Source organism: Musca autumnalis, unplaced genomic scaffold (assembly GCF_047663935.1).
Source record: "Musca autumnalis isolate F117 unplaced genomic scaffold, ASM4766393v1 scaffold_2, whole genome shotgun sequence".
Classification (NCBI taxonomy): Eukaryota; Metazoa; Arthropoda; class Insecta; order Diptera; family Muscidae; genus Musca; species Musca autumnalis.
The window spans coordinates 206,406,482-206,432,377 of NW_027411755.1; the positions used below are offsets into that span (position 1 = coordinate 206,406,482).

A 25,896-nucleotide genomic window follows, 5' to 3' on the forward strand; every position below is an offset into this window, starting at 1 on the left:
CGAGCTGCTTCGACTGGATGTGTCCATAAAGATTCTGGTGTAAGGTTAGTCGGGTTAGCTGGACATGCAAAGATGTGTCTCGTGATGTGTGGGGTACCTCCGCATTTTGGACAAACATCCGAGATGTCCGGGTTCAGGGTTGAGAGGTAGCTGTTTAGGTACCTGCAGATACCAGATCTGAGTTGTGATAATACCGATCTGGTATCTCTGGGTAGTGACCTTTCATCATCACTTATGGGTGGTGGTCTTCCACCAAGCACAATACTGCTTGTGTATGATGATGTATATTTGTGCTCCACCTCTGTGTGGACCTGTTTCATGGCTTGTTCAATGTCTTCGGGGGACGGGTCTGGGGGCATTTGGGGGATGTTTTTAAGCTCGGCGCGGTAGTCATGTCTTATGGGCACGTCCCTCTCGCTTAGAGGGTTTTTGGAGCTACGGTGGTTAGGGTGGTTTGGGTTTTGACACTTTACAGCGTGTTGCCTCGTGAGCAGAATGCAGTGTTCTTTGACAGGGAGCATCTTGGTCTCATGGTGCAGATGATTTTGAGGTGCCTTCGCGTGGCAGCCAGTGGCTATTCTCAATGCATTGTTCTGGATGGTTTGGAGGTTGCTCCACTGGGTGTCGCTTATGCTTGGGGCCAGACTGGTGCCGCATAGTCCATTAATGAGCGCGCAATGGCTTTGTAGGTGGTAAGGATTGTTTATTTATCCTTCCCCCATGTGCTTCCTGCTAATGTTTTGAGAATTTTGTTGCGTTTCCCCGCATTCCCTGCTATTTTCTCAGCATGCCTGCAAAAATACTGTAGGTTGTCGAAAGTAACACCTAGTATTTTGGGTTTTTTTAACTGTTGGGATGATTTGATCACCAATGTGTATGTTGAGATTTATGTTTACTTCTTTTGTCCATGAAATTATAATTGTTGCTGTAGATTTAGGGCAGAGAGTTGGAGGTTTCGCTTGGAGAAAAAGTCTTTCAGTTGGGGGAGGTTGTTGTTTATATTGCTGCTCTCTCTTCGCTGAGGGGTTGAATCCTTCCGTCAGCTGAGTTAGTTTTCCGTATAGCATCTCTTTGATCCGCTAGTTTGGAGGCTTCAGACGGAAAGTTTGACCCTATTTTTTGATCCTTCCCGCAGGTATGTAACTCTTGCAGGCACGGAGTAGCATTTGTCTGAAGGCTTTTTCCCCTGCTGCGGCGGAAGTTAAGAGGGGTAGGATGGAAAATTCGTCTTCAGTGGTTTGGAGGAAGCTAGACCAGTCTGCCTGCATACTGACACTTTTCTCTTTTACCACCCTTACCATTAAAAAAGTAAAGGAACAAAGCTATAATCTGGACCCGGATTGCTTTCAATGTCACCGGCGTATAGGAGAAGGAGGCTGAGCAGGCAGGCCGGTGTTGCCGGTCCCGGAGTATAGATCCGACTGCTGTGAGGGCTGCTTTGAAATGTTGTGGCAGTTGTTGCTGTTGAACAGACCGCGGGAAGTAGACTTTAATTCTCACAACGATCACGACAACACTGAGCAAGTATGTTTTGCCAAATCGGGAGCATAGGGTTTTCACAAGCCTTATCACTCGATTAGTTGCCATTGTTTTTACATCTTCCCATGTAAGGTTATTTTGTCTTAGTTCTTGGGTTATTAATCCTCGGCAGGAGTTTCTTGCTCAACCTCGATTTCGTGATCCTTGGGAATTCCATTGTTTAAATGGTTATGCTATGGATATGTTTGCATAAGATGTGGCCAGTCCATCCCCACTTCCTACGTTTAATCTGCTATTACATCTCGCCAATGTTGCGCTTTGACCCGAATACAGATATCGTCCGGGGTTTTGCTGCCTCTCGACATGAACGAAAATAATCGGAAAAAGCCATTGGTGTATGCAAAACAACAGCCTCTGGACCGAATTCCATTTGTGCCTTGTTTCAATCACTCAAACCGTATAATTTTTGAAATATTGTCCACAATACTGCCATCTCTCACTTTAAAATGTACACTTCTTTTTTAACAGTCCCTTCATGAAGACTTTCCCTCCCTCATTTTGGATGTGGTCAATGTTTTGGATGCTGAAACTTCTCTGATGACTGATGGCATACAAGAGGAGCGTTTAATGTTCTGTCAAATTCTCAAAGATTTGGAAAAGGTTATACCCGATAAGCTGATAAAGGAGCGATTGGAAATTGACACGCTGCAGGAAGTTGGCATTGTCAAGAACAAGGTGTTCTATACAAAATTTATTAAAATTAAAACAAAATTATAGTAAGTTCAAATATACATACATACATATTTTCAAATCCCCTATGAATACCTACATACATATTAATTTCTGAATTTAACTTTCTTTTAGCTACAAACAACGACGTTTCAATCTATTCCGTGAAGAAAGTGAAGGCTATGCCAAACTAATAACGGAATTAAATCAAGAATTTGAGGATGATGTTACCTCTGATAGCATTATGGATATTATTAAATCTTTGATTGGTAAGTCAAAACATTCTTTTTTTCTTTATTCCAGTCTAATTGAAAATATCATATTGCAGGTTGCTTTAATTTGGATCCCAATCGCGTTTTGGATATCATCTTGGAATCTTTTGAATCCCGTCCAGAACGTTGGCAGTTGTTTATTCCGCTGCTAAGGGCCTATATGCCAAATGGTTCAATTATTTGTGAAGTTTTGGGTTATAAATTTCGCTATTTTGCCGATGCGAAGACACCACGTTCATTATTTCATGTCTGTTCATTGTTACTGAAATATGGTGTAATAGATCTGAATGATATCTATGTGTGGGTAAGTGAAATATTTATAAACGTATCTGCTTTAAATTTTTTGCAATGGTTAAGATGTCCATTTTGTGCCCTCAACGCCGCTCAACGGTTTGGCAGGGTTAAAAAGGTGTTGTGTGTCGTGCGGGCCCATGCCGCATACTGGGCATATGTCTTGCACGGCGCGATCGATTTCCGCCCAATACGAATTTAGGCGACTGCAATATCCCGAGCGTAGTTGAGCCAAAACTACTCTGGTGTGTCGTGGCAGCTGACGCTCCTCAGCTGCGATAGATGGAGGATGTACTCCGAGTACTTTATTCACACTATAATTGCTTAAGGCATTGACAACTGCGCCCGTGTGAATGCTATTCAATCCTGCTTGATATGCTTGTTGATCTAGGGGTTCTCTCCTGTATCGTTAGACCTCTCCCTCTAGAGCATGGATATCCTTCCTGATCTCCCTGAATGGGCCGGGCCTTCCCACAAGATAGTGATTGGGATGGCTCACACGATAACATCCAAGCAGGTACGAAAGCATCTCATTGTGTTGCTTTACAGGAAGATGGTCCACTGAAGATTTGAGGAGGCACACTGTCGCTGTTCTCAGGGCGGCATTTTGGCAAGTTTGAATCTTTTTCCAGTTCGTATCACACAATCTCGGGGACCAAACTGGAGCCGCATAGCTTACCGACCTATCGCGTTATACGTGGCCAACAAAGTTTCGTTATCTGCACCCCAAAGCGCTACCTGCCAGCCAGGAACTTGAGGACCTTGTTCCTACTTTTCAACTTGTCGCAGATAGCTGTGGCGTGTGCGCACGACGTGAATGTAGTGTCGAATGTGACCCCTACAATTTTAGGGCAGTTTGTGGTCGGAATTCTGCTACCGTCGACCACGACATTCAACTCACGTCCAAACTGCGCTGTCCATGTGGTGAACAGAGTGGCTGTAGATTTTGTGGCGGAAATCTGCATATTCCTCGAATGGAAAAAGGTTGTAAGATCGGTTAAATAGTTGTTCAGTCTCTCACAGATGTCATCATACGTCACGATCTCAATGCCGTCTGGAGGGGTTGGAATACAGGAGAGGAAGAGGTTAAACAGTTCCGGAGATATCACCCCACCTTGGGGAACTCCCTGTTTCACTCTACGGGGTTTGGACTTCTTACACCTGAATTCCAAGTACGACTGGCGTCCACACATATAGTTGACTATCCAACGTTTCAAGGTTGGCCGGAGGGTTGTCTGCTCAATGTCCTCAAACAGCGTGGAGTGCCTGACTATATCAAAGGCTTTTGATAAGTCAAGCGCCACCATCACTGTTCTATCGCACTGCCGTCTCTGGTTGAGTCCTTGACAAATATGTGTGGTAATGGCGTGAAGCGTAGTTGTCGTGTTGTGCTGCTTACGGAATCTATGCTGATGATCGGCAACTTGATAGCTATTTCTGATACTGGGGAGGACTAAGGACTCAAGAGTCTTTGCTACGGGCGACAAAAGCGAAATCGACCTGTACGATTCACTTTTGCATCCTTGCCGGGCTTCCGTAGTGGGACCACCCTGCCAATTTTCCAGACTTCGGGAACAATGAAGGTGGATAGCGACAAGTTTAGAACTTTAGTGAGATACTCCAATCCCGGCTCATCCAGCTGCTTCAGCATTACCACGGAGATTCCATCAGGGCCCAACGCTTTGGATGATTTAGCGTTCCTGATTGCATTGGCAACATCATCCATTGTAAACTGTGGTGGTTCCTCCTCGGCAGGAAGAGATCTGATGCGACGTAATACTCTTCTCTTCGCCCTGTCACTGACGGGGTGCTCGACAAACTGTCGATTGAAGTAACTTGCGCACCTCTTCGGGTCAGTCAACGTAACGTCGCCAAACGTGACTGAGGTCCTATCGTCCCCTCTTCCAGGGTTCGAAAGTTACTTAACCGTTGCCAACAATTCACCTATACCGGCTCCAATGTTGCAACTCTTCAGATGATTTAACCACTTGTTCTTCTTATGCTCGCCGACAAGCCTATTAACTTCCAGTGTCAGCTCCCTAACTCTGGGGTCATTGGTGTTGGTTCGCCGAAGCTCATCACGCTCATTTGCTAATCCCATCGCCTCTGCTGGGATGTTTGGTCTTACTTCGGGTATTCGACCAGCAGGGATATGCCGAGCGGCTGCAGCAGTGATAATGTCTCGGAACGTCCTTTCCGCTACCCGAACATCAGAAGGATTGGGCAGTTCTCTTATGATTGACGAATGTGCGGCGTTCAGAGGTAATGAAATCGGGTGGTCGGCTAATGGAGACAATTATGGAGAGATGGTCTGATCCAAGGGAAATGACGGGTTGCCAGGTAACGTCATTTGTCAGACCAGGTGACACAATGGTGTCTGACGAGCTGTGACACTCTCCTCTAATTCTGGTAGGGGCGTCCTCATTGACGGTGCAAACCGTAGAGCTGTCAATCTGATCAGCCAGCGCTGTACCTCTCTGGTCGTTTCCGAGGGCCGAATACCACATCTCATGATGCGCATTAAAATCCCCCAGGACCAGACGATTATGACCTTGCAAGAGCGGGCTAATGTCAGGCCTATAATCAGGGATACAGCTATTTCTCGGCGGGATGTATACATTCAGCAACTCTATCTCGGCAACTCCACACCTGACTGCTACCGCCATACATTCCATGTACGGGTCATTAGAGACAGGCTCAAGCGAGATAGGTGTGCAATAGGAAAGCCAATCCCCCACCTCCACTTCTGGTGCGATCTCTAAGCTGTGGTTGTTGTTCAGCTTGGTTTCCTGCACCGCCGCGACCTTGATGTTCTTCCGACTCATAAAATCTACTATCTCCTCGATCTTACCTCGGAGTCCATTGCAATTCAGTTGCAAAAAGGCTGCATTTGCGGGGATTGGGACAACAACGGCTGGTGTTAAAGGCTGCGTGTGCGGTTGTTACCGAGGGGACTGCGGGGGAGTTTCGTAATCAGACGACGATCCACGTTTTACGCATGTGTGTACATGTGTACATCCAAGTTTTATGACTGCCTGACGTATTCCTAAAATTCTTTAAAAAATCCACGTTTTGTGCCTGCTTGAGGTATTCCTAAAATTCTTTAAAAAGGGTGACGAGGGTGACACTACTGTAAATAACATTTTAACAAAATAACATCGTAGCAATGCGAATGGTGCTCCTAAACATAACATTCTTTATCATCTAATCCTTTTCTTCTCCCTTCTTGGAACAGCTTTCACCAACCGATAGTTCCATTACCAGTGAATGGGAACAAGATTTAGCCGATGCTAAAGAATTTGTACGCAAAATGAATGTTATTGTTACCAATAAAGATAAAGAACCCGCCGAACCAGAACCTGAAAAAGAATATAATTTAGTAAGTAACACCTCAACATCTTTTCTTTCACCTGAGATCACATTTTATTAATGACCCTCTTTTCTTTACAGGAAAAATATCTTGCCAATCAAAAATTCGGTTTATGTGAAGGTCTCCTTAAAGTTGGTGATTGGGATAATGCCTTGAAAATTATCAAAAAATTACCCGAACAATCGGTAGTTGTACATGAACCTATTGCCCGTGCATTAGCTGAATTAATACACATCAGTATCGATCAATTGTATCGTACAAAATGTTTCAAGATTTCACCAGCAGCAACGTTGCAAAAACGACGTCTAGCCGATGATTCAAAGCTATTGCAAAAAATACGAGCCAAAGACTTTAGTGATTTGAGAAATTATGTTATACCCATGGTTATAGCATTGGGTCCATCGCTGCACTATGATACGGTACTTATGTATAAATTGATACGTATAATGCGTACAATTATCATGGATATGGGTGTAGATAGTCAAAATTTACCACCAGCAAATAGTGAATCAGAAACATTATACAATGAAACCATGACCATTATGGATGCTGCCATATTGCCAGCATTATCCTATTTGGATTGTAACTGTCCCATAGCCGAAGAAATATGGACAGTATTGAAATATTTTCCCTATCATTATCGGTAAGTAATAGCGACAAATTTCGCTTCAACTAAGTTTAACATTAGCATAGATTTGAAAGGTCTACGCCACTAGACCTCATCAATTGTCTTAGTTCTTTGAACTGATGAGGTCTTGTGGAGTAGACCGAAACTTATAGTCTTTTCTGGGTTTCCCGAAAAAACTTGTTGTTTTCAAAAATTTCCTTTCCCGAAATTGAAACAATTTTAAAGGCATCCCACTTTCATAAACTTGTTTCTGTTTGTTTCTAAATTTTAAAAACAACAAAGCTGAGATTGATATGCATTACCTTCAAATAAATAAATAAATAAGGAAGACAGATTTTTTATTTCGTGTTGCCGGTCTGGAATCTGTGCATAGTGAAAAATCTAAATTCCGTCAAATGTTTGTTCTCCCAGAAAAGTTTTTTTTTAGAGGGGATCCTCAATTAAATTTGTTTCAAATTATTCTTTCAAGCGGTATGTATTCAATGTTATTCTTAATATATTTTCAGCTATGCTTTATATGCCCGCTGGAAAAATGATACCTATCAGCTACATCCCCAACTCATACGTCGCCGTGGTAAGGCCCAAAAACACATTAAAGCCATTATGAAACGTGTTAGCAAGGAAAATGTCAAACCATTGGGTCGACTCATTGGCAAACTTAGTCATTGTGCTCCCGGGTTCCTTTTTGATTATGTAAGCTATTCTTCATCTAAATCGTACCTTCTTAATAATTGCTATTACTTCATTTTCATTCACAGATCCTCTTACAAATTCAAATCTATGACAATTTAATTGGTCCCGTTGTCGACTCTCTGAAATACTTAACCTTCCTTTCCTTTGATTGTTTGGGTTATTGTTTAATTGAAGCTTTAACAATGGCCGACAGAGATCGTTTTAAACACGATGGCACATCCATATCATTGTGGTTACAATCGTTGGCCTCGTTTTGTGGTGCCATCTTTAAGAAATATAACATCGAATTAAGTGGCCTGTTGCAGTATGTGGCCAATCAATTGAAATCACAAAAGAGGTAAGTCTTATGATACCATAACTTAAAATTCTATTTGTACACAATGTCATGTCCAGACGTCGTCTAAAGTGACCAAAATCAATGGACATAACATCAATTTGAAGTTCACTATGTAACTGAATGTGGCTTGTACCACACTGGAATAATCCTAGTGTCGCTTTTAATTCTCCTATCCCAGTCAATTTTCAACCCCAATTACATCACATTTTTTACTTTCTATTTCAGTTTGGACTTACTGATTCTTAAAGAAATTGTCCAAAAGATGGCCGGCGTCGAGTCTGCAGAGGAAATGACTAACGAACAATTGAATGCCATGTGTGGTGGTGAATTACTAAGGGGAGAAGTAAGTTACACACCCCTTACCTTTAAATTACAAATCATGTTCTTTACTTAATTTCCTTCCAGGCTGGCTATTTCAGTCAAGTACGTAATACAAAGAAATCATCACAGCGCCTCAAAGATGCCTTGGCTAATCATGATTTGGCTGTGACACTGTGCCTGCTAATGGCTCAGCAAAAACATTGTGTTATTTATCGTGAAACGGCTCAAAGTCATTTGAAATTGGTGGGAAAGCTATACGATCAATGTCAAGATACCCTAGTGCAGTTTGGTACATTCCTGGGATCATCATATTCGGTAGATGAATATGTTGAACGTCTGCCATCGATCATTGCGATGTTACAGGATTATCATATCAATTCCGATGTGGCATTCTTTTTGGCAAGGCCAATGTTTACACATCAAATCAATGTGAGTTTAAAACACAGTACACATTGGTCAACAAAACTGACAGCCATCGAGGTCTATTTCGTTAATATCAAAGTCTAGCTGAATAATTATTTTCCTAATCATTCAATAATACTTCACGTAGTGTATTTCAGACATTTTTAGCTGAACAAAAGTTTTTATTTACCAGAAAAATGTCCTGAAAATACGTTGATTGTCAGTTTTGTATGATAGTGTGTACTCCCCTTAAGGGATGCACATTTCAAGAATCATTAAATTATTTTGTGTGTTTGTCTTTGTAGCAAAAATATGATCAATTACGCAAAGCCGATCCAAATGCTAAGAAATTGACCAATAATCAAAAATTACAAAAATATTTAGAGGCCACAAATTTAATTATGAATCCCATTGTTGAGTCTGTGCGCCCTCTGCATGGTCTAAAGGTTTGGGAGGACATTTCACCGCAATTCTTTGTAACATTTTGGTCTCTAAGCATGTATGATTTGCAAGTACCCCATGATAGTTATCAAAAGGAAATTACCAAATTGAAGCAGCTTTCACAAATGGCAGCTGATTCCAAAGATTCGGTAGGTTAACATTGAACTTGTTAAAGAAACTTTTTTTCTCAATTTATCCTCCATTACAGAATGCCTCCAAAAATAAAAAGGAACAGGAACGTTATATTGCCCTCATGGATAAATTACAGGATGAACGTAAGAAACAACAAGAGCATGTCGACAAAATCCTGCAGCGTTTACAGCAACAAAAGGACAATTGGTTTTTGTCACGTTCAGCAAAATCGGCGAAAAATGAAACCATTACACAATTCTTGCAATTGTGTTTATTTCCAAGGTTTGTAAGAATTTGAGTATTGTGTGTGTTTGAAATTTTAATTAGTTTTTATTTGCTGTTCTTTGCAGATGTACTTTCACTGCCCTCGATGCCTTATATTGTGCAAAATTTGTCCATACCATACACAATTTAAAAGCGGCAAATTTTTCAACATTGCTTTGTTATGATAGGGTAAGCATAAAATTGATTTATTTTTAATTATAGTTAGAAACGGAGGGAACTTCAGTCCTAAAAGAAGTGTAGAATATTTTCTGTCGCAACATATCGTTCATTCAAGTAAATTTGATAATAAGTTAGGTTTGGTTATGGTATGCGCAGCACAGGCAATTATTGGAGACAGCTACTACTTCGTCCAGTGACCAACTGTCTATTAACCGCGAAAATAGAATTTTGTGGAAACATATCAAAAAAGAATGTCAAGCTTATTTACGAATTTAACATTCGAATTGATATCAATCTAGAAAAAGGATCTTTCAAACTCCCCCATTGCCATTTAAGGTTCTTGAAATATTTAATTCCAGAAGGAGAGGTAGAAAAGGGTTGGATATCGTAGACAACAAACAGTCTGTACATTTTATCTATATGTCTAGGGCACCGAGATTTGTCCTCTAACCAATAAACGTGGATATTTTAAAGAATAGTTTTTCCACAAAACGTGAATTTTGAAAAAATATTTTTTTCATTGACCGTCGTACCAATAAACGTGTACTTTCAAAGAATATTTTTTATTTACCATCAGGGTTTTAATTAACATTTTTTTCATCCACCATCAGACCAATAAACTTGGATTTTTAAAGATTATTTTTCACCCTTCATCAGACCAATAAACATGGATTTTTAAATAAAATTTTTTATCCACCATCAGACCAAAAACGTGGATTTTTAATGAATATTTTTTATCCACCATCTGACCAATAAAGGTGGATTTTTAAAGAATATTTATTTTTTCCAACATCAGACAAAAAAAGGCGCTTATTAAAATTATTTTTTTTTTAATTAAACGTGGATTTTCTAAAAAATTATATTAGTAAACGTTAATTAAAAAAATTGTTTTTAATAAACGCAGAGTTTTTAAAAAACTTGGATTTTTAAAAAAAATTATTTTTAGTAAACGCGTATTTTTTAAAATAATATTATTTTATTAAACGTGGATATTTTTAAGAAAATATTTTTAATAAACGTACATTAAAAAAATATTTTTAATGGCGTGGATTTTTTTAAGAATTATTTTTAATAAACTTGATTTTTTAAAAACTATTTTTAATAAATGTGGAATTTTTTACGAATTATTTTTATTGAACACAGATTTTTTAACAAATTTATATTAATAAACGTGGATTTTTTAAAAAATTATTTTTAATAAAAGTGGATTTTTTAAAAAAAATATTTTTAATAAACTTGGATTTTGTAAAGAAATATTTTTAATAATCTTGAATTTTTTAAAAAAATATTTTTAATAAACGTGGATTTTTTAAAAAAATATTTTTTATAAACGTGGATTTTTTAAAAAAATATTTTTAATAAACTTGGATTTTTTAAAAAATAATTTTAATAAACGTGGATTTTTTAAAAAAAATATTTTTAATAAACGTGGATTTTTTAAAAAAATATTTTTAATAAACGTGGATTTTTAAAAAAAATATTTTTAATAAACGTGGATTTTTTAAAAAAATATTTTTAATAAACGTGGATTTTTTTAAAAAAATATTTTTAATAAACGTGGATCTTTTAAAAAAATATTTTTAATAAACGTGGATTTTTTAAAAAATATTTTTAATAAACGTGGATTTTTTAAAAAATATTTTTAATAAACGTGGATTTTTTAAAAAATATTTTTAATAAACGTGGATTTTTTTAAAAAAATATTTTTAATAAACGTGGATTTAAAAAAATATTTTTAATAAACGTGGATTTAAAAAAATATTTTTAATAAACGTGGATTTAAAAAAATATTTTTAATAAACGTGGATTTAAAAAAAATATTTTTAATAAACGTGGATTTTTTTAAAAAAATATTTTTAATATACGTGGATTTTTAAAAAGAATCAGCAAACGTGGATTTTTAAAAAGAATCAACAAACGTGGATTTAAAAAAATATTTTTAATAAACGTGGATTTTTAAAAAGAATCAAGAAACGTGGATTTAAAAAAATATTTTTAATAAACGTGGATTTTTAAAAAGAATCAAGAAACGTGGATTTAAAAAAATTAATAAACGTGGATTTTTTAAAAAGAATCAAGAAACGTGGATTTAAAAAAAATTAATAAACGTGGATTTTTTAAAAAAATATTTTTAATAAACGTGGATTTTTTAAAAAAATATTTTTAATAAACGTGGATTTTTTAAAAAAATATTTTTAATAAACGTGGATTTTTAAAAAGAATCAACAAACGTGGATTTAAAAAGAATCAACAAACGTGGATTTAAAAAAAATTAATAAACGTGGATTTTTTTAAAAATTGTTTCTTAATAAACCTGGATTTTTTAGAATATTTTTAATAAACCTGGATTTTTTAAAATATTTTTGTTTGTTTTGTTTATTGTTGAAGTTCAATCTCATTTTTGATTGTTTGAGTGGAGTATTCCCCCATTGGCTCAACTTCATTTATTACCCTCTATTACAGAAAGTAATGTTTTTCAAAACGAACTGACAGTGTTGCAACATTTTACTGATCGCTATTTTTAATAAACGAAAAAAAATATTTATTTGAAAATGTTTGCCTTTTTAGGCGAAGATCATTTTTTTTTTTTTTTTTTAAGATTAATTTTTTAATCGAGCTTTATGATCTATTATGCAAGTGAAAAAGGAAAGCCGACGATTCGAACCCACACACCAACCACTATGTGACATGCATGTTTCGTCTTCGGTAAAGACTCTTCAGACATATCGGATGTGGAGCGGCTTCGATGTCCTCGAACTTTTCTTCTTTCAAATGCATTTTTGTTTTCTATTTTACAACAACAATGAGGATTTTCCCATTTAGTTGTGCTTTCATGACAAACGCATAGCGCTGCCTTTGAAAGTTATGAGTTTGGCTCTGAACGCTAACACGCCGTGACAACACTTTTTTCCTGTGTTTTTCAAGGACGTGGGTTCAAACCCCAGCCTGGCTCAGCTGATTTTATTTATTTGAAAATGTTTGCCTTTTTATGCATGTCATATATATAAGCATACAATTGACATATTTTTAATTATAGTTAGAAAGGGAGGGAACTTTAATCCTTAAAGTAGTGTAGAATATTTTCTGTCGCAACATACCATTCATTCTATTCCAGTAAATTTGATGATAGTTTAGGTTGGTATGCGCTGCAGCCAATTATTGGAGACATCTACTATTTCGTCCAGTGACCAACTGTCCATTAACCGCGAAAATAGAATTTTGTGGAAACATATCAAAAAAGAATGTCAAGCTTATTTACGAATTTAACATTCGAATTCATATTAATCTAGAAAAAGGATCTTTCAAACTCCCCCATTGTCATTTAAGGTTCTTGAAATATTTAATTCCAGAAGGAGAGATAGAAAAGGGTTGGATATCGTAGACAACAAACAGTCTGTACATTTTATCTATATGTCTAGGGCACCGAGATTTGTCCTTTAACCAATAACGTGGATATTTTAAAGAATAGTTTTTCCACAAAACGTGAATTTTTAAAAAATATTTTTTCATTGACCGTAGGTCCAATTAACGTGTACTTTCACAGAATATTTTTTACCATCAGGGTTTTAATTAACATTTTTTTCATCCACCATCAGACCAATAAACTTGGATTTTTAAAGATTATTTTTTCACCCTTCATCAGACCAATAAACATGGATTTTTAAATAATATTTTTTATCCACCATCAGACCAAGAAAGGTGGATTTTTAAAGAATATATGTTTTTTCCAACATCAGACAAAAATCGGCGCTTATTAAAATTATTTTTTTTTTTTTTAATTAAACGTGGATTTTCTAAAAAATTATATTAGTAAACGTTAATTAAAAAAAATTGTTTTTAATAAACGCAGAGTTTTTAAAAAACTTGGATTTTTAAAAAAATTATTTTTAGTAAACGCGTATTTTTTAAAATAATATTATTTTATTAAACGTGGATATTTTTAATAAACGTACATTAAAAAAATATTTTTAATGGCGTGGATTTTTTAAATAATTATTTTTAATAAACTTGATTTTTTAAAAACTATTTTTAATAAATGTGGAATTTTTTACGAATTGTTTTTATTGAACACAGATTTTTAACAAATTTATATTAATAAACGTGGATTTTTTAAAAAATTATTTTTAATAAAAGTGGATTTTTAATAAACGTGGATTAAAAAAAAAATATTTTTAATAAACGTGGATTAAAAAAAATATTTTTAATTAACGTGGATTTTTTTAAAAAAAATATTTTTAATAAACTTGGATTTAAAAAAAAAAATATATTTTTAATAAACGAGCATTTAAAAAAAATATCTTTAATAAACGTGAATTAAAAAAAAATATTTTTAATAAACGTGTATTAAAAAAAAATATTTTTAATAAACGTGATTTTTTAAAAAAATATTTTTAATAAACGTAGATTTAAAAAAATATATATTTTTAATAAACGTGGTTTAAAAAAAAATATTTTTAATAAACGTGGTTTTTTTAAAAAAATATTTTTAGTAATCGTGAATTTTTTAAAAAAAAATATTGTTAGGAATCGTGAATTTAAAAAAAAAAATATTTTTAATAAACTTGGATTAAAAAAAATAGTTTTAATAAACGTGGATTTTAAAAAAAAATAATTTTTAATAAACGTGGATTTAAAAAAAAATAATTTTTAAAAAACGTGGATTTAAAAAAAATAATTTTAATTTTTCAAAAACTATTTTTAATAAATGTGGAATTTTTTACGAATTATTTTTATTGAACACAGATTTTTAACAAATTTATATTAATAAACGTGGATTTTTTAAAAAATTATTTTTAATAAAAGTGGATTTTTAATAAACGTGGATTTAAAAAAAATAATTTTTAATAAACGTGGATTTAAAAAAAAATATATATATTTTTAATAAACTTGGAACAAATTTTTATTAATAACCGTGGATTTTTTAATAAACGTGGATTTAAAAAAAAATATATTTTTAATAAACGTGGATTTAAAAAAAATATTTTTAATAAACGTGGATTTAAAAAAAATATTTTTAATAAACGTGGATTTAAAAAACAAAAAACTTTATCCACCATCTGACCAAAAAACGTTGATTTTTAGAAAGTATTTTTAAAAGAATAAAAAAATATTTTAAATAAACGGGGATTTTTTTAAAAAAATGTTTTTAATAAACGTGGATTTTAAAAAAAAAAAATATTTTTATAAACGTGGATTTAAAAAAAAATATTTTTAATAAACATGGATTAAAAAAAAAAATATTTTTAATAAACATGGATTTAAAAAAAATATTTTTAATAAACGTGGATTTTGAAAAAAGAAAATATTTTTAATAAACGTGGATTTTTAAAAAAAAAATATTTTTAATAAACGTGGATTTTGAACAAAAAAAATATTTTTAATAAACGTGGATTTAAAAAAAAAATATTTTTAATAAACGTGGATTTAAAAAAAAATATTTTTAATAAACGTGGATTTAAAAAAATATTTTTAATAAACGTGGATTTAAAAAAATATTTTTAATAAACGTGGATTTAAAAAAATATTTTTAATAAACGTGGGTTTAAAAAAAAATACTTTATCCACCATCTGACCAAAAAACGTTGATTTTTAGAAAGTATTTTTAAAAGAATATTTTTTTATCCACCATCAGAGCAAAATCGGCGTTTATTAAAAATATTTTTTTTTTTTTTTTTTAAATTAAACTTGGAAAAAAGTTATTTTTAGTAAACGATAATTTAAAAAAAAAAAAACTATTTTTAATAAATGTGGAATTTTTTACAAATTATTTTTAATAAACGCAGTATTTTTAACAAATTTATTTCAATAAACGTAGATTTTTACCAAATTATTTTTAATAAACGTGGATTTTTATAGTAATTTTTAATAAACGTGGATATTTTATAAAATTATTTTTAATAAAATTGGATTTTTCAAAAAAAAAATATTTTTAATAAACCAGTATATTTAAAAAAAATATTTTTAATATACGTAGATTTTTATTTTCTTTTAATAAACGTGGATTTAAAAAAAAAAAATATTTTTATTAAACGTGGGTTTTTAAATTTTTTAATCGTGGATTTTTTTAAATTTTTTTAATAATCGTGGATTTTTTTATTTTTTTTTTTAATAAACGTGGATATTTTATAAAATTATTTTTAATAAACGCGACTTTTTTAAAAATTATTTTTAATAAACGCGACTTTTTTAAAAATTATTTTTAACAAACTTGGATGTTTTAAAATTATGTTTAATAAACGTGGATTGAAAAAAAATAATAAACCTGTATATTAAAAACAATATTTTTAATAGACGTGGATTTTTATTTTTTTTAATAAACGTGAATTTTTACAAAAAATATTTTTAATAAACGTGGGTTTTTAAATTTTTTTAATCGTGGATTTTTTAAAATTTTTTATTAAACGTGGATATTTTATAAAATTTCTTTTAATAAACGCGACTTTTTTAATAATTATTTTTAACAAACTTGGATGTTTTAAAATTATGTTTAATAAACGTGGATTTTTTCATTTCATTTTTAAAGAAATATTTTTAGTAAACGTAGCTTTAAAAAAAAACATTTTCTAATGAACTTCGATTTTTTTTAAAAAAATATTTTTAAATAAACGTGGATTTTTTAAAAATATTTTCTAATGAACTTGGATTTTGTAAAAAAAATATTTTTTAAAAATTATTTCTTTAACAAACGTGGACTTCTTAAAAATTATTTTTTAATAAACGCGGATTTTTTAAAAATTATTTTTTAATAAACGTGTATTCTTTAAAAATTATTTTTTAATAATCGTGGATTATATTAATTTAAATAACATTACAAAAGGTCGAACAAAAAGGTAAAAAAATCTATAATCGTGGATTTTTTTAAAAGTATTTTTTTAAAAAAAAGTGGATTGGAAAAAAGTATTCTTTAATAAAAGTGGATTTTTTTAAAAAAGTATTTTTTTAATAAAAGTGGATTTTATTAAAAAAGAATTTTTTTAATAAAATTGGATTTTTTTAAAGTATTTTTTAATAAATTTGGATTTTTTAATAAACATAGATTTAAAAAAATATTTTTATAATCGTTATTTTAAAAAATAATTTTTAATAGACGTGGATTTTTTTTTTTTTGTTTTGTTTTGAAAATTATTTTTAATTAAAGGAGTGCCATCAGCTTAAAACTCGTTTTTAATTCAAGTGGATTATATTAAATATCAATTTCCTCCTCAGAGCACACAGTCGTATATGACAGAGACCTGGGATGACATCTACAGCAATCCTGAACTCAGATTGTCTGAAGTCATATAAAATCCTTGAGGATTCTCACAGTAGATCCTATTGATGTTGCAATTACCACCTTGCTAGTTAATTTGAAATGTAATTTTCCTAAACATTCAAAAGAGGCCTAGTGTGTTAAGGGCAGCTGGATTGTCCTACCTACATTCTTCGTCCTTCACCTCAACATCTCTACCCCTTTCAATACAATTTCAAAAAAATCTTAATAATAAAAATAATCTAAACATAATTTTCTTATTCTTCCCCCAGATCTTTTGTGATATCACATATTCGGTAACCTCCTGCACAGAGAATGAGGCCACACGTTATGGACGTTTCCTGTGTGCCATGTTAGAAACAGTTATGCGTTGGCACTCGGACCAGGCTACTTTTAATCGAGAATGTGCTAATTATCCTGGATTTGTTACCAAGTTTCGTGTTAGCAATCAATTTTCTGAAGCCAATGATCATGTTGGCTATGAGAATTATCGCCATGTATGTCATAAATGGCATTATAAAATCACCAAAGCCATTGTATTTTGTTTGGATTCCAAGGAATATATGCAAATACGTAATGCTTTGATTATTCTCATGCGTATCTTGCCCCACTACCCCGTACTGGCGAAGCTGGCACAAATTATTGAACGTAAAGTGGAAAAAGTAAGAGAGGAGGAGAAAAATAAACGACCGGATTTGTTTGTTATTGCCTCCAGTTATATTGGTCAATTGAAAACGAAAGCGGCACAAATGATTAAGGAAAGTGATTTCCATCAGGTTACGGAGCGGCCGGTTCGTGCAGAGACTGCACAGGTAACGGTATCGGCGCCCTCTACACCAGCACCAGCTGCTTCTTCGTCTGCTGCATCGTCATCCGGCGGACCAAGTTCAACACCAACATCGTCAGCAGCAACTACAACACCACCGATATCAGCTGTCATTAACTTAACCGGTAATGGCAGCAACACACCCTCGCTGCCGGCTGAAACAAAACAGACCAGCAATGGAGAAATTAAATCGGGTAAGGAAGCTCTTGAACAACAAATTAAATACTTAAAATCACAACTCTTTTCTATTCCTTTCATTTCAGATAAACGTGAAAAGGAACGCTCCGAACGTCCTTCGAAAATTATCAAACTCAACTCCGGCTCCACCAATTCCGAACGTGAAAGGGAACGTGATCGTGGCGGTGGTGATCGTGAAAGTGGACGCAGCACAGCAACCACTGTCATTGATATCAGTAATGACCCTGTTATGCCCACACCCATTATTATATCGGATCGTGATAACGATCGTCACAGTAGCACACGTTCTCTAAAGGATTCTAAAAAAGATGAACGTTCTCGTGATCGCGACCGGGGTGATAGAGAGCAGAGAGATCGTGAACGTGATAGGGAATCACATCGAAGTCAAATATTGGATGATGTTATCATTGAAACAACTTCATCGTCTCGTTCGAAACGGGATAAACGTCGAGAGGAACGCTATCGCAATGAATCACCAGTGGAAATAATTGAGACAACGCCATCGGCCCAAAGCAAAAATGACTATGATCGTAATGTTGGTGGTGGTGATCGAGAGACGCGTGATCGGGACTACGAGCGCAATGAACGTACCAGAGATCGTGATTTAAGTTCAGTTTCGAATGAAAGTATTGGTTCTATGCAACAACAACAACGACGTAGTCAAGATGTTATAGATTATGAAAAAGGTGAGACAAAAAAAAAAAAAAAAAGATTTCAATTTTCCGAGGAATAATATGGGGGAAAGTTAGTTTCAGAAAGCACGCCTTCTTTTTCTTTCAGAAAGGGTCTAAAGAAGCACCCTTTCTTTCAGACAGGGTCTAAAGAAGCGCCCTTTCTTTCAGACAGGGTCTAAAGAAGCGCCCTTTCTTTTAGAAAGGGTCTAAAGAAGCACCCTTTCTTTCAGACAGGGTCTAAAGAAGCGCCCTTTCTTTCAGACAGGGTCTAAAGAAGCAAACTTTCCTTCAGAAAGGGTCTAAAAAGCAACCTTTCTTTCAGAAAGGGTCTAAAGAAGCAACCTTTCTTTCAGAAAGGGTTTAAAGAAGCACCCTGTTTTTGAGAAAGGGTCTAAAGAAGCGCCCTTTCTTTCAGACAGGGTCTAAAGAAGCGCCTTTTCTTTCAGACAGGGTCTAAAGAAGCGCCCTTTCTTTCAGAAAGGGTCTAAAGAAGCACCCTTTCTTTCAGACAGGGTCTAAAGAAGCGCCCTTTATTTCAGAAAGGGTCTATAGAAGCACCCTTTATTTCAGAAAGGGTCTATAGAAGCACCCTTTATTTCAGAAAGGGTCTATAGAAGAACCCTTTATTTCAGAAAGGGTCTATAGAAGCACCCTTTATTTCAGAAAGGGTCTATAGAAGCACCCTTTATTTCAGAAAGGGTCTATAGAAGCACCCCTTATTTCAGAAAGGGTCTATAGAAGCACCCTTTATTTCAGAAAGGGTCTATAGAAGCACCCTTTATTTCAGAAAGGATCTATAGAAGCACCCTTTATTTCAGAAAGTGTCTATAGAAGCACCCTTTATTTCAGAAAGGGTCTATATAAGCACCCTTTATTTCAGTAAGGGTCTATAGAAGCACCCTTTATTTCAGAAAGGGTCTATAGAAGCACCCTTTATTTCAGAAAGGGTCTATAGAAGCACCCTTTATTTCAGAAAGGGTCTATAGAAGCACCCTTTATTTCAGAAAGGGTCTATAGAAGCACCCTTTATTTCAGAAAGGGTCTATAGAAGCACCCTTTATTTCAGAAAGGGTCTATAGAAGCACCCTTTATTTCAGAAAGGATCTATAGAAGCACCCTTTATTTCAGAAAGTGTCTATAGAAGCACCCTTTATTTCAGAAAGGGTCTATATAAGCACCCTTTATTTCAGTAAGGGTCTATAGAAGCACCCTTTATTTCAGAAAGGGTCTATAGAAGCACCCTTTATTTCAGAAAGGGTCTATAGAAGCACCCTTTATTTCAGAAAGGGTCTATAGAAGCACCCTTTATTTCAGAAAGGGTCTATAGAAGCACCTTTATTTCAGAAAGGGTCTATAGAAGCACCCTTTATTTCAGAAAGGGTCTATAGAAGCACCCTTTATTTCAGAAAGGGTCTATAGAAGCACCCTTTATTTCAGAAAGGGTCTATAGAAGCACCCTTTATTTCAGAAAGGGTCTATAGAAGCACCCTTTATTTCAGAAAGGGTCTATAGAAGCACCCTTTATTTCAGAAAGGGTCTATAGAAGCACCCTTTATTTCAGAAAGGGTCTATAGAAGCACCCTTTATTTCAGAAAGGGTCTATAGAAGCACCCTTTATTTCAGAAAGGGTCTATAGAAGCACCCTTTATTTCAGAAAGGGTCTATAGAAGCACCCTTTATTTCAGAAAGGGTCTATAGAAGCACCCTTTATTTCAGAAAGGGTCTATAGAAGCACCCTTTATTTCAGAAAGGGTCTATAGAAGCACCCTTTATTTCAGAAAGGGTCTATAGAAGCACCCTTTATTTCAGAAAGGGTCTATAGAAGCACCCTTTATTTCAGAAAGGGTCTATAGAAGCACCCTTTATTTCAGAAAGGGTCTATAGAAGCACCCTTTATTTCAGAAAGGGTCTATAGAAGCACCCTTTATTTCAGAAAGGGTCTATAGAAGCACCCTTTATTTCAGAAAGGGTCTATAGAAGCACCCTTTATTTCAGAAAGGGTCTATAGAAGCACCCTTTATTTCAGAAAGGGTCTATAGAAGCACCCTTTATTTCAGAAAGGGTCTATAGAAGCACCCTTTATTTCAGAAAGGGTCTATAGAAGCACCCTTTATTTCAGAAAGGGTCTATAGAAGCACCCTTTATTTCAGAAAGGGTCTATAGAAGCACCCTTTATTTCAGAAAGGGTCTATAGAAGCACCCTTTATTTCAGAAAGGGTCTATAGAAGCACCCTTTATTTCAGAAAGGGTCTATAGAAGCACCCTTTATTTCAGAAAGGGTCTATAGAAGCACCCTTTATTTCAGAAAGGGTCTATAGAAGCACCCTTTATTTCAGAAAGGGTCTATAGAAGCACCCTTTATTTCAGAAAGGGTCTATAGAAGAACCCTTTATTTCAGAAAGGGTCTATAGAAGCACCCTTTATTTCAGAAAGGGTCTATAGAAGCACCCTTTATTTCAGAAAGGGTCTATAGAAGCACCCTTTATTTCAGAAAGGGTCTATAGAAGCGCCCTTTATTTCAGAAAGGGTCTATAGAAGCACCCTTTATTTCAGAAAGGATCTATAGAAGCACCCTTTATTTCAGAAAGGGTCTATAGAAGCACCCTTTATTTCAGAAAGGGTCTATATAAGCACCCTTTATTTCAGAAAGGGTCTATAGAAGCACCCTTTATTTCAGAAAGGGTCTATAGAAGCACCCTTTATTTCAGAAAGGGTCTATAGAAGCACCCTTTATTTCAGAAAGGGTCTATAGAAGCACCCTTTATTTCAGAAAGGGTCTATAAAAGCACCCTTTATTTCAGAAAGGGTCTATAGAAGCACCCTTTATTTCAGAAAGGGTCTATAGAAGCACCCTTTATTTCAGAAAGGGTCTATAGCAGCACCCTTTATTTCAGAAAGGGTCTATAGAAGCACCCTTTATTTCAGAAAGGGTCTATAGAAGCATCCTTTATTTCAGAAAGGGTCTATAGAAGCACCCTTTATTTCAGAAAGGGTCTATAGAAGCATCCTTTATTTCAGAAAGGGTCTATAGAAGCATCCTTTATTTCAGAAAGGGTCTATAGAAGCACCCTTTATTTCAGAAAGGGTCTATAGAAGCACCCTTTATTTCAAAAAGGGTCTATAGAAGCACCCTTTATTTCAGAAAGGGTCTAAGGAAGTACCATTTATTTCAGAAAGTGTCTATAGAAGCACCCTTTCTTTTAGAGAGGATATAAAGAAGCACCCTTTCTTTCAGAAAGGGTGTAAAGAAGCACTCTTTCTTTGAGAAAGGGTGTAAAGAAGCACTCTTTCTTTGTGAAAGGGTGTAAAGAAGCACTCTTTCTTTGTGAAAGGGTCTAAAGAAGCACCCTTTCTCTGAGAAAGGGTCTAAAGAAGCACCCTTTCTTTGAGAAAGGTTCTAAAGAAGCACCCTTTCTTTGAGAAAGGTTCTAAAGAAGCACCCTTTCTTTGAGAAAGGTTCTAAAGAAGCACCCTTTCTTTGAGAAAGGTTCTAAAGAAGCACCCTTTCTTTGAGAAAGGGTCTAAAGAAGCACCCTTTCTTTGAGAAAGGTTCTAAAGAAGCACCCTTTCTTTGAGAAAGGTTCTAAAGAAGCACCCTTTCTTTGAGAAAGGGTATAAAGAAGCACCCTTTCTTTCAGAAAGTGTCTATAGAAGCACCCTTTCTTTTAGAGAGGGTATAAAGAAGCACCATTTCTTTCAGAAAGTGTCTATAGAAGCACCCTTTCTTTTAGAGCGGGTCTAAAGAAGCACCATTGCTTTCAGAAAGTGGAAACATTTTTCCTACAGATAATTTTTCTATAGGAAAATAATATTATCCGTAATGAATTTTAGATATTTTCAATATAAACCGTAATAAGAAATGTAACTGATCATTTTCGTAATTTCTTTACAGATTCAAAACGTCGTAAAGTGGATGCCTCATCTTCCAATTCAAAGGTTAGTATTTTGGTGGAATCGTAGTTTTCCTAAGTGTGTGAACGAACGCCCAACTGCAGAGGCACTGCAGCAACGATAACTTCTACCACAATCATAACAGCTACTACAACAACTACTCTTATAACAACATCCAAAATATGTACAACAACAATAGAAACAGCAGTAACAAGAAGAAGAAATCGACAACAACGATGACAATCAACAGGCAAATTTTTGTTGTTGCAGTTTTTCTTTTTGGCAAGCACAAGAGTCGTCAAGAGCAGAAACATTAAATCTTCTTTACCCACCGACCGCGCATGGACATGACAATAAAGTTATGATATTTATCTAAGTGGCCCAGTACTAGTATTAACTGTTTAAGAACTTAGCTAAGTAACAAGGACTCTCAGGATAAATGATATTGAAAAGTGTAGCCGAAAACATATACTATACACACAGACAAACTAACCCAAATTCAAGCACAACTATCATCAAAATGAGAGAAGAAGACACTTAATTATTATATTATAAAATATTGGCTGGTCCAAAATGCAGAAAAGAAAAAAACAATGATTTTATTTTTCAATTTTTTAGGTCGAATACTTTGTTTACAGCATTTTTCGACCAACTTTAAAATTAACTTTTTTTTTTCAATTTCTCAAAATACGAAGTTCTTGAGCATTTATTTTCCAATTTTGCACATTTTTCTTTTCTGCATTAAATTCAAAATTGAAACTATTTTTAAGTATATATATTTTTTTAACGTATACAATAAGCCATTGGCCATAATGGTAAGTACATAACAATGTATGTATGTATTTCAAAATTATTGTTGTAGTTTAGGATACAACAATCATAAAGAAAGAGGAATCTTTTCTACTCAGATATAGGCTGCTGATAGCAATGAAATTGAATATAGTTTTTTTTTGTGTTTTCTTGTGATATATTTTTCAAAAAAAAGAGTAGAATTTAATTTTAAGGTTATGCATCTAATTGGATTTTTTTGTATATTAATACATATTAAAGTTTTAAGTATTTATAAGATTTAAATTAGTTGTAGTTTTAAGTAAATATTAAGTTAGGGGACTTCATCTTCAATGACCAACAACTAACTACTTGTCTCTGGTGGAAGAAAAAAAGGATATCTATGTTTACAACATTACGGAAGAACAACCAACAATTTCAAAATTGTTTATATTGTCGGCAGTAATCTGCAAGTGACAAGTGAAATGAATAACTAAGGAGTAATCGCAACAATTTTCGTTATAATCTTTACAACTACTTCTGGATCACTTGACTTCTGCAGTAGTTTTTGTTTTGTAGATCCGTAATCATCTAGTAAATGTACTTTCATCTGAGGTGTCCACCCAAGACCACAAACCACATTACCAGCTGTTGGCGATTCACATCGTTTATGGCATTTTTCCGATCAGAGTTTTACATTTTTCATAAAAATACGGAAACAAATCTTGGATGATTTTGAAATAATTCAATTTTTGATAAACTATGGAACCAGAAACCTCTCCGTATGCTGCCTGACCATGAGAGCTTTTCTATATGAAGTTTTATAATCTTCAACAACAAACAAATCTTCGATGATTCGATGTATAATTTTGAAATAATTCAATTTTTGACAAACTATGGAACCAGAAACCTCTCCGTATGCCTGATCATGAGAGCTCTTCAATAAGAAGTTTTATAATTTAAAGTAACCAAATGCTGTTGGAGAACTGGAACGAGCTCGACCAAGAAAAATTTCAACAACTATGTCTTGCGAAGATCTGAAAACAACGGAGACCAATTGATGGCGAGGTCTTTTGGAAGCCCTATTCTACCAAGAAGCGTTAAAGAAAAAAGAAAACTGGATGCTGTCCAAACATACATGCAACTATCTACCAATTCTGAAAGCTGTGTATCCATTTAATAAATCGCATTTAAAATTTTTTGCATGGAAAAAAAGTGTAGGAGGATTGTGATGTTATGGGGAAGCGCCCTATTTTCCCAAAAAGAATTAAAGAAAAAAAAACTGCCATGTGAGTGGAGATGAAGAAAATTTTAAGAAGATTATGCCTCGAGCACTTGGAGCATCACTTAATTCATATCACTGGCGTATCAGGCCTTGCTGAAACTCATCATGAATCCTATTGGATGATTGACATTACACTGATTATCAACGGTTTAATAAATCCTAGTGCGTGAAAGTGAAGGAGACGACATGAGCACAACAAACTCAAGCAGACAAATTGACGTGTTTCATCGGTGTATCATCAATCAAGGTGTCATCAGTTAACTTATGCGCGAACTTGTAAAGAATATGAAATTGACATTTCATTTGATTTGATGGCTTATACTCCTTGAAATATGCATGTTGATGGAATCAAGTATATGGAAGTCCACCAAGGGTACTGCTGTAACATTAAGAAAACAACTGTTTGGGCTAACATTTGGTGACAAGAGAACTTATCAATATAGACATCTACTTATCATGTGATACGACAAAAGATCATCTTTAAACTTCCGTGGATAAATGAAGAATTTGCAATCTACAAAACAACTGTAGCACTGAACTTGTGATCACTGAAGGATTTAGAATCTGTAGAAGAATGGATCACAACCACCTAACTCTACTTTATGTCTTAATGTTGCTGTTCGTGATATTCTGTAACAACTATAGCGCTACAACAAGAATAACTTCTATGAGAGATTCAAACATATTGTGCGACAATAAGGGAACTTCTGCCAGCTACTACACTAAGTGCTACTACGCTACTTCTACAATGGGTTATCATTTTTCGACGGATCATTGAAGAATTTGGAATCTAGAGCAAAAGTAATGAAGGAACTTATTCTCCATTAAAATGTTAACTTATTGTACGACGATATTCAATCTAGAAAGGTACTTCGTAATCTTCTGCAACAATTATAGTGCTACAAATACAACAAATTTCATGGACTAATCATTTCCAAGTTAAAGCCTAGAGACTTACAACGAAAGATTACTATAACAACAAGTTCAAGTCTCCTGTTACATCAATCAAGACCTCAACATTTTAATGAAGGAAAACTTCTTCAAGAACGCCCAGATTTTCCTTTTCCACACAAATCATGGAATCATCATTTATCAATGAAAACATCTTAGTCCTTACGAGCGAAGCGGAATAAGGTCATATTATCATAAATGTAAACATATCTCTGGATGCTTTGAAGATCGTAATCTACTGTTTCAAGACATTTTTATGGAAGTCTCTTCAAATTCACATTTTTTACAATTTCCGTCGCTTGCTTTTTTGGAAACATGTTTGCAAGAGAGAGAGATTAACAGGGAGGATAAAAATTTCAACAGAACCAATCCATGCTTTTAGTACCCGATTTGTCAAACTCTTTATGGACATTTGTTTGCGTTATTAACATCTTCGGGCAACTGAATTGGAAGCTTTTCGTCCAGGCTAATTTTAATAACATCTGGCCTACGGTTGTTGGGAAGCTATCACTTAA

The 25,896-nt window shown here is 34.2% G+C and overlaps 1 protein-coding gene across 1 annotated transcript in view; it reads left to right on the forward strand.

The window, feature by feature from the left end:
• The window catches only part of tho2 (THO complex subunit 2-like protein), a 34,515-nt gene that overhangs the window by 2,584 nt on the left and 6,035 nt on the right, over positions 1-25,896 (forward strand). The window contains exons 3-17 of the mRNA XM_073970673.1: positions 2,008-2,255; positions 2,344-2,477; positions 2,537-2,784; positions 6,007-6,150; positions 6,222-6,784; positions 7,276-7,462; positions 7,528-7,799; positions 8,025-8,142; positions 8,205-8,549; positions 8,828-9,112; positions 9,172-9,377; positions 9,446-9,548; positions 17,061-17,808; positions 17,878-18,498; positions 22,379-22,422. Coding sequence (XP_073826774.1) covers positions 2,008-2,255; positions 2,344-2,477; positions 2,537-2,784; positions 6,007-6,150; positions 6,222-6,784; positions 7,276-7,462; positions 7,528-7,799; positions 8,025-8,142; positions 8,205-8,549; positions 8,828-9,112; positions 9,172-9,377; positions 9,446-9,548; positions 17,061-17,808; positions 17,878-18,498; positions 22,379-22,422 — 4,266 coding nt within the window. The remainder of the gene's footprint in view (positions 1-2,007; positions 2,256-2,343; positions 2,478-2,536; positions 2,785-6,006; positions 6,151-6,221; positions 6,785-7,275; positions 7,463-7,527; positions 7,800-8,024; positions 8,143-8,204; positions 8,550-8,827; positions 9,113-9,171; positions 9,378-9,445; positions 9,549-17,060; positions 17,809-17,877; positions 18,499-22,378; positions 22,423-25,896) is intronic.